We start from the raw sequence: 12,855 nt of genomic DNA, 5'->3' as shown, positions 1-12,855 counted from the left end.
TGTGGAGGACCACAGGGAGTACACCAGTGATGCTGGAGGCCTGCTTTCAGAGTAAGAGAAGCAAGGGTCGGGGAGAGGAGAGCTGGAGAAATGGCTCAGTGACCGAAAGCAGAGAATCTGAGTTCAAGTCCAGAACCCACAGCAGGCAGCTTACTACTGCCTGTAACTCCAGTTGCAGGGGGATGCCTCTGGCCTCTTCGGTCACACACATACATACGTACACATATTCACACACTCATACACACTCACACACAGAGACACACATAAACACACACACATAATTAAAAATCCTTGAGAAAGAAGAGAATGATTAGAAACAACTGATAATGAGAACAGTGTCAACCTTTGAAATGGAGCCCACAGTTAAGTTTCATTTTATTAACATAACTTATTTACTTTGTTTGTTTGTTTTTCGAGACAGGGTTTCTCTCTGTTGCTTTGAAGACTGTCCTGGAACTCACTCTGTAGACCAGGCTGGCCTCAAACTCATAGAGATCCGCCTGCCTCTGACTCCCAAGTGCTGGGATTAAAGGCATGCGCCTTCAGCGCCCTGCAATTTATTTACTTTTATTTTGTTTGATGCGTATGGGTGTTTTGCCTGCATGAATGTCTGTACCACTTCTGTGCCTGCTGCCCACAGGGGCTGGAAAGAGGGCAATGGATTCTCTGGAATTGGAGTCCCAGACAGTTGTGAGCCACCATGTGGGTCTTGGGAATCAAACCTGGGTCCTCTGCAAGAGCAGTAAATGCTCTCAACGAGACCCATCTTTGCAGCCCTCTACTACTAACTTTTCAGTTAGAGTTTCATGGAGCCCAGACTAGCTAGTGGCTCACGAACTTGTTATGTCGCTAAAGATGACCTTAACCTTCTTCCCTTCCTGCCGCTGCCTCCTGAGTGTTTGCATTCCAGGAGTATACCACTATGTCTGGTATATGTGCTCCAGAAAATGGAGCCTAGGATTTTGTCCATTCTAAGCAAAAATTCTACCAACCGAGCTACATCTCCAGACCCAGGTTTTTAATATTTAATATCTTAATATTAAATGTCTTTAATGTTAAAGAGAAAAGTTACGATGTTAGTCATTGATAAGAGATCCTGACCAGATGCTTGGGATCTGCTGAACATATTAACTGTCATTCTGGTCCCTTGGAGGTGTGGATTACTAGAGTTAGGTCCCAGCCCTGGGCTATCAGACACGACCTGTTTATAGCTAGAGATTGATCCTGGAAGTAGGCCTGGGGCAGGAGAGAGAGTGGATGGGAGACTGGTGTCCTAGTTAAAGACTCCCCGTTCCCAGCCCCTCCCGCCAGCAGGCTGGCCAGAATAACCAGGCAGCTTCATTGGGTCAGACTGCCAGTTCCTGCAGACTGCCGCTCTACCTGCTTAGCCCTGCTCCTCTGGCCTAGTCCCCGAGCCTGAGTTTCCAAAGACTCTCTGTGGCCCCGGCATGTCCCCAACATGCATCCCAAGACAATAGACAACAACAGACAGGATAAAAAGAGTACTTGGGAAGATTCAGATTTCTGGGGTTGCTAATCGAATGACCTTCGGTACCAAGGGTTCTTGACCTTTCTAAGCCTGTCTTCCTGTTTCATCTACACCATAGGAGCATTTTCGAAAATTCAAGAGACGGGCTGGAGAGATGGCTCAGAGGTCAAAAGAACTGACTTCTGTTCCGGAGGTCCTGAGTTCAATTCCCAGCAACCACATGAAGGCTCACACCCATCTATAATGAGATCTGGTGCCCAGAACACTATATACATAACAAATAAATTTTAAAAAAAGAAAAAAGAAAATTCAAGAGATGTGCAGTACCTTGTGACTGATAGTTGGTTTCCTAGCTCTCTCTCTCTTCTCTGTGGTGTGACGATGCATTGCCAGCAGCCTGCTGTGCAAGGCTGGCATTAAACCTGCCTCTCCAGCTTCCTATAGCCCCTGGGAACAAAATGAAATGGGGCTTTTAAAGCCTTCTTGTTCCTCGTTTCCATTTGTAAAGAGGCCCAATCGGGACCACTAAGTGGGGTCCAGCACTTTTTAGTATGCATAATAAACTAAATTTCAGGACTGTAACTTCTCGGAGTTGGAGAGATGGTTGTCTCAGTAGCAGCTGTGAGGACCGAGTTCAGATCCCCAGCACCCATGTAGAAAGCCAGGCATGGTGGCACATGCTTGCAATCCCAGCACCAGAGAGAAAGAGATAGGAGGCTCCCGAGGGCTTGCAGCGCAGCAAGTCTGGCCTAGTCCAGAGCTCGACAAACTCTAGGTTCAGAGCCTGCCTCAAAAAAAAAAAAAAAAAAAAAAAAAAGATAGAAGGTGTCGTTTCATTGCTGCAGTGAAACACTCTGACCCATGGCAAGAAGGGGGGAAAAGGTTTATTTCAGCCCTTACTTCCAGGTAACAATCCATCACTGGTGGAAGTTAGAGCAGAAGCGCAAATAGGGGGAGCCTGGAGACAGGACCTGATGCAGAGGCCACGGAGGAGTGCAGCTTACTGGCTTCTCCCCATGGCCTGTTCAACCTGCTTTTTCATAGAACCCAGGAGTGGCCACACTCACAATCCTTTTGGCCCACGCCTGTCAATCACTGATGAAGAAAATGCCCTACAGACTTGCCTACAGCCCCATCTTATTGAAGCGTTTGTCTCCATTGCGGTTCTCTCCTCTTTAGTGATTCCAGCTTGTGTCAAGTTAAAAAAACTAACCAGGACAGAGAGTAACCGAAAAAGACACTCAGTGTCCACCTCTGGTCTCCACACCTCTGCAGTGTACAAATATGCACTTGCACTCCACACACATGCTCGCGCGCGCGCGCGCGCACACACACACACACACACACACACACATGCTCCACTAAGAATGTAACTTCTCATTCCTTGCCTATAGAATGCAAATTCGCTTGGGGGTTTCTGTACAGCTAGTTTTACTCAGGGACAGAATGTGCTGTCTGGGAGTTACCATGGCTCCTTCCTGTCTTCTTCCTTCCAATGTCACCTATTGAATTTTTCATTGCTCATTTGATTTGTGGTCTTTACTTGAATTAGCAGATGGAGTGAATTCACAGCCCTGTGTTAGCCCTTGCAGTGCTTTGTGCTGAGTGCTTGTCTGGTTGAATCCCAGCAGTTCTGAGGGGGTGACACTGTTAGAGGCCAGGGACAGTGAGCTCCTTCCCAGGGTGACCCAGATGTAAGGGGATGAGACAGTGTTCAAACCCAGGTCTTACGTCACTCCCAAACCTGTGCCCTCTGTTCTTTAAATTGGACACTACTTTCTTGTTTTCTCTGTCTGCTCTCTTGTTTTGAGTGTTTACAATATTAGGTTATATCCATCAAGCTGCTGAGGGAAGAACTCTGCTGTTCTGCACATGGTAGTCATGGCTGTAATCTAGGCACTGTGGAAACTGAGGCAGGATGAGCAAGATTACAGGAAGAGGAAGAGTTTGCAGCCAGCTCAAGCTACATAGCAAGACCCCGTATCACAAAAACACAACAGGCTGAGTGTGGTCCCCCGTGCCTGTGATCCTAGAATTTGGGAGGTAGAGGCAGGGAGATGAGGAGCTAAAGGCCAGCCATCGTGATATAGAACTGTCTCAAAAAATATGATAATAATACAATGAAAAGTTAAGGCTACAGCTCAGTGGTAGACTACTGCCTATCAGGCATGAAGCCCTGGGTTTGATCCCTGGCACCACACAGTGACATGAATTATCAAACACCTATAACCTCTGCACTGGGAAGGTAGAGGCACAAGGATCCAAAGTTCAAGGTCATTCTCTGTTACGTGATGGAGTTTCAGGTCACTCTGCCCTAAGTGAGGTTCAGTCTCAATAAAGCAAAACAAAACAGAGATGGGTCAAGTGGCACATTACAAAAAAAAATGTTCTTTTTTTCTTTTCTTTTTTTCCAGTCAGGGTTTCTCTTTGTAGCCCTGTTTGTCCTGGAACTCGCTCTGTAGACCAGGCTGGCCTCAAACTCAGACATCCACCTGCTTCTGCCTCCCTAGTGCTGGTATGAAAGGCGTGTGCACCACTGCCTGACTTTTATTTATTTACTTAACATGTATGAATGTCTTTCTTGCGCGTATTTATGTGCACTGTGTTCCTGCCTGGTGTCCTTGGAAGCCAGAAGAGGGTAATCTGATCCTGTGCAGCTGGAATTAGACAGCTGTCACCTGCCATATGAGTGTGCTAAAAACCCAGTCTGGGTCCTCTGCAAGAGTGTAAGTGCCCCAGTGGAGCCATCTCACCAGCCCTACCTTTTTGGCTGACTTATTTGTTTGTTTGTTTATTATTTTTTTTGAAACAGAGTCTTAATGTGTAGTCCTGGTTAGCCTGGGAAAGTTAAGCCAGGCTGACCTCAAGCTCACAGAGCTCTGCCTGCTTCTGCCTCTTCCAGTGCTGGGATTAACAGCGCACACCATCACACCCAGCTATCTTATTTTTCAATCTTTGTTTCTGTGATTATCAGTTTTTTCCCTACATGTATGCCTGTGCACTGAATGTGTGCAGTGGCCAGAAGAAAGTGTCAGCTCCCTTAGAACTGGAGTTACGGATGGTTGTGAGCTGCCATGTGGGCGCTGGGAACTGAGCCTGAGTCCTCTGACAGAGCAGTCAGTGCTCTTAACCAGAGCCAGCCTTTACCTTACCTTTCTGAGACAGGTTCTATTTCCAAACCTGGGGCTCCCCAGCTAAACTAGACTAACTGGTGAGCATTCTCCAGAAACCTTTCCAGCTCCTGCCTCCCCAGCCCTGGAACAGCAGACTTTTATTACCCTGTATAGCTTTTTGTTTTTGGAGACAAGGTTTCTCTGTGTAACAATCTGGACTGTCCTGGAATTTACTCTATAGACCAGGCTGGCCTTGAACTCACAGAGATCCACCTCCTCAGCCTCCCGAGTCCTAGGATTAAAGGCATGCACCACCATCGCCCAGCCCTTGTGTAGCTTTTTACATGGGTGCTATCTCAAGACAGAAGATAAATGCTGCTAATCTCCATTTCTACACTCCTGCGTGTCTGTGTGTTCTGTTTTCATTGTACAGGGAATTAAACATAAGGCCTTGGACATGGCAAGCAAGTATTCTACCATTGGCTACACCCATGGCTCCTGTCCTGCTTTTTATTATTATTATTATTATTATTATTATTATTATTATTATTATTATTATTATTGTGTTAGACAAGATCTCATGCATCCCCGACTGATCTTGAACTCACTCTGTAGCTGAAATAATCTTGAACTCTTGATCTTCCTGCTGGAAGCACAAGCATGCACCTCCATATCTGGCCTCGTTTAACCATTTTATGGGTGTGTTTGCGTGTACCGGGGTACACATCACATGTGTGCACACACCTGTGGATGTACGAGGACAACCTCAGGTGTCATTATTATGCACCATCCATCTTTTGCTTGAGACAGAGTCCCAGAAAATCTAAAAGCCCACAAAACCAACAGTAGATTCATTCTAATATTCCATTTTCCCTATAGGAATAACAGTCAAATGAAGAAGCGGCCAACTTCCGCAGTGGGCTACAAGAGACCTATCAGCCAGTATGCTCGGGTTGCCATGGCAATGGGGTCCCATCCCAGATACAGGGTAAGAAGCTGGGAAGTGGAAGCCAGGGAAGGGATACTCACAGCAAATGCTCCCTCTAAATATCCATCACCCTCATGACACCCAAGGTCCAGTGCCTGGAATATGCCACTGCTCACGGCTGATGTACCATTTTACCACAGGCTGAAAATATTATGTTTTTGGAATTGGATGTTTCCCCACCGGCCATCTTTGAGATGGAATTTTCTCATGACCAAGAACAAGATCCACGGGTACTACACATGGAGAGGCTCATGAGGTTGGACAGCTTTCTGGAAAGACCTTCCACGTCTAAAGTGCGAAAGTCAAGATCATGGTTAGTACCACCATGGTCAGTGTGAGCCCTGGACTTCAGGAAGCAGCGGGACTGTATGGGTTGGTCAAGGCTGTAGACGGTTTGAGTGGCAGCCAGATAGTGTGGGAAAGGAAAGGGACAAACCCTCACCCTTCGATCTACAGTGGTACCTGTGGGCAGGATATGATGGCACAACCGTGTGGCACAACAGCCTGCCAATGGTGGCGCACACCTTTAGTCCCAGCATTGGGAGGCAGAGGCAGGTGGATCTCTGTGAGTTTGAGACCAGCCTGGTCTACAGAGTGAGTTCCGGGATAGCCAGAGCTGCTACATAAAGAGAAACCCTGTCTCAAAATACTGGNGCCTGGTCTACAGAGTGAGTTCCGGGATAGCCAGAGCTGCTACATACAGAGAAACCCTGTCTCAAAATACTGGGGGGGGGGGGGGTGGGCGGGGGGGGGGGGGGAGGAAAGGAAAGGAAAACCCTTGAATTTCTGTCCTCTGGTTTTTCTAATCCCTCCTTTGGTCTGTCTCATTGCTTCTGCACAGGTGCCAGAGTCCTCAGCGGCCTCCACCCTCCACCGCTCATGCCTCCATGGCCTCTGCTCCTCTGCACCCCGAAACGGCGGTGGTAGACCATGATTGACGGCCTTCAGTCAGGCTGCCCGTCATACAGACTCCTAGGACAGGGCAGCCAACCTTGGTTCATCGCATCTGATGCTTGGTGCGCGTGTATGTGTGTGTGTGGTATGTACGCACGCATGTATGTGTGTGTGTGTGTGTGTACTAGTGCGTGTGAAGGGATGAGAAACTGGCAGGTGGTGCCTCTGCCTGTTTTCTGTGTCTCCTTTATTTAATTCGTGTTATTTATTCATGGAGCTTGGTTAGTGAGGAGAGATCCCCTCGCCTGAGCTGCCTGGGCCTGCTGTGGTCACTGCATTGCCTCCTTTTCTTCTGGCTGGGTAGATACCTCAGTCAGGCCCCAAAGCTCCTCATGTCACCTGCCTCCAGAAGGGAAGACGGCTAGTGCCTGAGAAGATAATGCTTCCTTTTCCCGTCCATCCCATAGTCCCCATCTTCTTGTCCGATGGTGAGCAGCCCTGATGCTCTCTGGGGCTGGAAAACTGCTGATGTCCATTGAGGGCAAGAGGTACCCTAATAGCACTGGACCTGTACTCCTGGCGGACTGAGCCTTGCCCTCCTCTTTCTGGGCCTCAGACTCTTCCCGCCTCCAGGGCTCTTTCCCAAGGACTTTCAGTAGCCTCCCTGAGACTCATCCCAGGCTCTCCCGCCTTGGCAAGAACTCATGGCTTCCCCAACTCCACTTCATTGCCAGCCCTCTCCACCCTTGTACTGGGAATTGTGAGCCAAGCAGTTGTTGCCACGATGAGACCTGCAGGAAACGGAACAGTGTGGAAAGAACGCGGATTGTCATCAAGGGAAGTCCCCTCTCAGGTCCCTTTGTTTCTGTCTACTCCAGGAAGTTTCTTTGGTGAACAAACCACCTGTCCTCATGTGAGGTGTGGCTTCTTCCTGCTTTGATCACTGTTCCCCGAAGCTGTCCGATCTCAGTTCCTAGTGGAAAGAATCAGTGTCATTCTGCCCCTTACTAAACGCAGATAGCAACACCCCTCGCTTTCTCCTTCGACTAGTACAAGAAACTCACCCAGGCACAATCTTTGCCAGATTTACCTATTAGCCCTCTTTCCTAGTCACATCTTGGGGGAACACGGTTTTGTTGAAAACTGATCCATTCTTTACCACTTGTGTGAACTGGCCTTCCTCACCTTCCTTTGTGACAGCCCCAAATGTCTCCAGGTATTGCAAGTAATAAGTAAATTTCTATTTTAAAAAGTTAATTTTCATTGACCTTTATTTTTTACATGCAAGATAAAACTTATTTTTTTAAGATTTATTTTTCATTATTTTTCAACTACGTGTGTCTGTACATGAATGCAGAGGCCAGAGGTATGGACCCCCTTGGAGCTGGAATTACAGGTGGTTGTGAGCCACCTAACATGAGTGCTGGGAATTGAACTCAGGTCTTCTGGAAGAGCAATATGTGCTCTTAACGGCTGAGCCATCTCTAGCTCCTCTCTCTTTCTCTCTCTTTTTAAGGTAGGATCTTTCTGTATAGCCCTGGCCCGCTTCTAGTATCCACTTATGTGGCCACCCTTGCCTCAAATTTGAGGCATGCCTGCCTCGACTTCCCAGGTGCTGGGATTATAGATGTGAGCCCTGATACCCAGTTTTTATTTTTAAAATGTTATATATATGCAACCCCACAGAGTTGCTTAGAGTCACTCAGGCTGAGGTAGAATTGCTAATGAGGATAGCCCAGTCTATGTAAGAAAACCCTATTTCAAAAAAAAAAAAAATCAAAGCTGGAGAGATGGTTCCATGACTGACAGTACTTGCTGTTCTTCCAGAGGGACCCAAGTTGAGTTGCCAACATCCACGTTAGGCAGCTCCAGGGGATCTGACAACCTCTTCTGGGCTCTGCGGATGACCTGCACATACATGCACATACCCACCTACAGACACAGACTTACACTTAACTAAAGATGAAATGAATTTCTCACATTCGGGTTTGACCTGAGCATGGTGGAACATGCTCTCCTGTAATTCCAGCACCTAGGAGATGGAGGTAGGCGGATCAGAAGTTCAAAGTCTTCCTTGGATCCATGGCAAAAGAAAAAGAAATACTAAATTAAAAAAATTTAACTTAATTTAAAATCATCCAGTTCTATTTATCCTCCAACAAACTTGGACTTGTTCCCTAATTGCTTTCCTGATATGTCTCTAGGGAATATCCATGAACCTCTATTTCTGTTGTTTTTCGTTTCGCTTTGGTTCGTTCTGAGACAGGGTCTCTCTGTGTAACCCTGGCTGGCCTGGAACTCAGTGTGTAGACCAGGCCGGCATGAAGCTTGCAGCCATTATCCTGCCTCTGCCTCCAGAGTGCTAGGGTTACAGACAAGGATCACCAGGCCTAGCCCTATAGTAATCTTTTTCAAGCCTTGGAGCTACTCAGATGTTGATGAGAACACAATTTCTGGACATAGGAATTGTAATTTCTGCTGTCAACATTTAACAGTTTACTCCTTAGTTATTATTTATTGTATATTTTGTTGGGTAGTAAAGGGTAATTTGTAAAAGCAAGCAGGAAGTTAGGATTTCAGGTGCCCTGACGCTGGGAGTCCCTTTCCCTGGCTGATGAGCAGGTCTGTGGTTTCTGTAAGGCGTGAAGCTGGTAGATCTGCCAGGAGTCCTGTGTGACGCAAGGGCAGCGGAACGTGCTCGACTCTGGGAAATAAGCTCTTCCGGTTCACGTTCTCTGCGGGTCTCGCGCTTATCTCCACTGCTGTTTACTGTTCTGCCGGACTAGACGGGTGAGCCCCGCGATTGTCTGTCCTTTACTCAGGATTCCGATCAGAGGTTTGGCTGTATCTGGGACGGGAGCTGTGTGTAGGATTCGCCCCGTGTGACCTGGGCATCGAGGGACCTCCCCCTAACCGCTTTGTCATGTGTAGATGAAGCTGCATGTGCCATCATACCCATCAGTCGTACACACGGACGCCACATAGTCTGGGTCCCTCACAGTCTTATAGCACAATATACCCCACTTCAGCACCCCAGCCTGAGGGCTAGGCCCAAGGGTGGTCAGAGGAGGAGCCCCTGCCTATGGTATTGTATATGTGTGTTTATGTGTGTGTGTTCGTGTGTGTTTACCTGTGCAGGGGGCACTACACTCAATGTAAGATACTTTAGGGACAGAGCCACCAGGGGTGGCTGGATCTCAGTCTGTCTCTCTTTTCCTTTTCTTTTGATGTATCAGACATTTGATTGACAAAGTAAGGGCCTTAATCAGGACCAAATTTCCGTGTCTGTTGTTATGGTCTTTAATAAAAGTTAAACAGTGGCCCATTCTTGTCATGCTATACATATGACTATCTGGGACATATGTAATATATAAATATATAAATATATATATATATATAAAACATTAACCTTTATCCCCTTGGTTTAGGATGGAGGCCTTTCTGTTAAGTTGAAATGCACCCTAGCTTGGTGCTGCCAGTAGCCTGCAGGCCCCAGCCCTGTTGAGATTAACACAGTCGACAATAAAGGGATGAGTATCATTGCGGAGTTGATTGCTTGCTTCTCTTCCCTATGTCTCTTCCTTCTCGGGTTTGCTTTTTCATTTTTGCCTTTCTCTCTAGCTTTTTCAGTAAGGGCTTAAAAAAATCTGGAGGCCACCTGCATTGACCAGAACACTGGAGAAGAAATAATTCCTCAATGAAGGGACATCTATTGTGGTTAGTGGATTCGTGTGGCATGTTCAAGGCACTCGGTTCCGTCCCTGGCATGGACGGAAAGAAAAAGATAACTAGTAGACTAGGTGGTAAGATAGCTTGTTGGGTAAAGGTGCCTGCTCCCACAGCTGACAGCCTGCTTGCATCCCCGAGGCTGCACATGCAGTGTGGATGGCTGCAAGTTGTCCTCTGACGTCCACGTGTACGCTGTGGCAAGGACACGCACCCATACATGTGCACTATAAAATGAGAACCAAATAGAGACTGTTTGACTTGAGAGAGAATACTGGGAGATGGCCCAGTCAGCGAAGTCCTGAGAACTTGAGTTTGGATCCCCAGGACCCACTTAGAAGACTAGGTGTGTCAGAGCTTGCCTATGGTTCTAACACCGGGGAAGCGAAGACAAGGGGCTCCCTGAGGCTTACTAGTTAATCCAATCAAATACGTGAGCTCCAGGCTTAGTGAGAAACTCTGTCTCTCTTTTAAATTACACATTTTATGTGTCATCTACTTTTTTATTCATTTTTTAAAATTTTTTTTAAATGTTTATTTATTTATTATGTATATATACAATATTCTGTCTGTGTGTATGCCTGCAGGCCAGAAGAGGGCACCAGACCCCATTACAGATGGCTGTGAGCCACCATGTGGTTGCTGGGAATTGAACTCAGGACCTTTGGAAGAGCAGGCAATGCTCTTAACCTCTGAGCCATCTCTCCAGCCCCATTTTTTTTTTTTTGCTAGCTTTCAAGACATGCATTTGGAGAGCAGAGGACCGCTTGCATGAGTTAGTTCTCTCTCCCTATCATGTGAGTCTCGGGGATTGAACTCAGGTTATCAGTCTTGTCGGCAAGCACCTTTCCTCAGTGAGCCATTTCACCAGTCTGAGAGTCATGCTCAAAAAGAATGAAAGAAAGAAGAAAAACGGTGCTTTAGGAAGACGCTTTTGGCCTCTGCATGCGTGCACGTATCACACCACCATTCACACAAGATGAAGGAGAGAGAAAGAGAATCGGAATGTGTGAAATTATCTGCACATTAGGTGGAAAGCTCCCCTGGGAGGGTGTACCGGGGCTGTGGGAGCAGCTATTCACGTTCCAGAATAGCAATCTCCCACCAGGTACTTCTGACTTACTGGCTCACCTCAGAACTGGGAGGGGATACTCAGATTAGCTGTCAGGGTTTGGACAGAAATAAACGTATAGAAAGCACATGCATGTGTCTGGCATATGGGGAGGGCTGAATTCCAGGACGGCACTAGTTTCTGAACTGGGTGGAGCTCACTGAGAGAACACACAAGTACCATGCCTGAGGCCCTGTTTTCCACTTACAGCTCATAAATAGGCATAAAAGATCTAAGTCCCTCTGGACTCTCTCTTGGAGAGAATGAAAAGTAGTGACCCAAAACATGGCTTGGCTCACAAGGCAGAAACATTAGTGACCATTTTGGGTGCTTGAGGTTTTCTCAAAGGGATTTCTTACCTCTGAATTTCCAGCCCTCAAGCTCCCAGACTTCAAGTTGAGACATCTTCCAGGGATTGCATTGGGCACTTTGAATGAAGAAAAGAAAGAAAGAAAGGAAGGAAGGAAGGAAGGAAGGAAGGAAGGAAGGAAGAAAGAAAGAAAGAAAGAAAGAAAGAAAGAAAGAAAGAAAGAAAGAAAGAAAGAAAGAAAAACGGGGGTGGGGAGAGACATGACTGCTTCTAGGTACAGTGGTGGAAAAGGTTTATTGTACGTATGAGGGAAAACATAGGCAGAGACAGAGACATCTGGGAGAGTCCAGAGTGACTATGATTCTGAGCCAGGATGCGTGAGGAGAGAGAGGGAGGGGGAGAGGAGCTGCCAACCAAGAGAGATGCCTGGGCCAAAAGACTGGCAGAGCCAACATGGCTGAGTTATGTAGGAACCAGAGAAGTGTGCAGAGGAAGCCGGTGAGTTTGGGGCGGGGCATGCCAGTCAGGAAGGCCCTCTAACAGGTAGAGATTGAGGGTTGCTGGGAGATAATAGCAGCCAGAGTCTTCTTGGATATGTCAGTGGGCACGAATCAGCCATTTGTCCTGGGTTTGAGACCCAACACACTTAACTCACAAGTTTGAGTTCTCCTCCCGGGTAGAGTGACATCACTTCTCTTCAGAGAATTGGGGAAATTGACAGTCTTATCTGTCCACCCAGTGATGAAGCTGAACCTCCTCCCCCAAAGCTTGTAGTTTTCATTCCTCGACTTGCTATTTCTCCAGCCCACAGGTACCAAGGACCATAATAGGTGCCTACATGAATATGGTAGAAAATGTATCTACCAGCAGGTCCTGCCACAGGTGCCAGAGAGACAGAATCTCAGTCTTGGTGGGGATAGGACTGACTGAGATGTTTGGTTTGTGACATGTGGAGAAAGACCTGCCTCCAAGAGTCACCCTGCTGTAAGCATGTGAATGGGTGGGAGAGATTCAAGCATTCTCACAAGACCATGATGGCTGAAGTTAGCGCTGAGTAAGGCTCACTGGTAGCATGTGCTTAGCATGTCCAAGACTCTGGGTTTGGGCCTTAGCACTGGAAACAAACAAATGAAAAAGATGATGGTGGTAGTGGAGGGGGTGGAATAGGCTCTGGACAGCCAATGTTTGTGTGTGTGTGTGCGCGCGTGTGTGCGTGAAGGTCAG

General features: G+C 47.2%; 1 protein-coding gene across 2 annotated transcripts in view; it reads left to right on the top strand.

The window, feature by feature from the left end:
* The window catches only part of Kif3c (kinesin family member 3C), a 45,507-nt gene extending 35,483 nt beyond the window's left edge, over nt 1-10,024 (top strand). For both annotated transcript variants that reach the window (XM_050125859.1, XM_050125858.1), the window contains 3 exons: nt 5,482-5,590; nt 5,731-5,903; nt 6,432-10,024. In XM_050125859.1, coding sequence (XP_049981816.1) covers nt 5,482-5,590; nt 5,731-5,903; nt 6,432-6,528 — 379 coding nt within the window. In that variant the 3' untranslated portion in view covers nt 6,529-10,024. The remainder of the gene's footprint in view (nt 1-5,481; nt 5,591-5,730; nt 5,904-6,431) is intronic.
* The last annotated feature ends 2,831 nt before the right edge of the window (nt 10,025-12,855 follow it).

This window comes from Alexandromys fortis, unplaced genomic scaffold (genome assembly GCF_014885135.2).
Source record: "Alexandromys fortis isolate MF-2015 unplaced genomic scaffold, M_Fortis_MF-2015_v1.1 scaffold_252, whole genome shotgun sequence".
NCBI classification, from domain to species: Eukaryota; Metazoa; Chordata; class Mammalia; order Rodentia; family Cricetidae; genus Alexandromys; species Alexandromys fortis.
The sequence above is the reverse complement of the archived record's forward strand: the minus strand, read 5'-3'. Positions and strand labels throughout refer to the sequence as shown.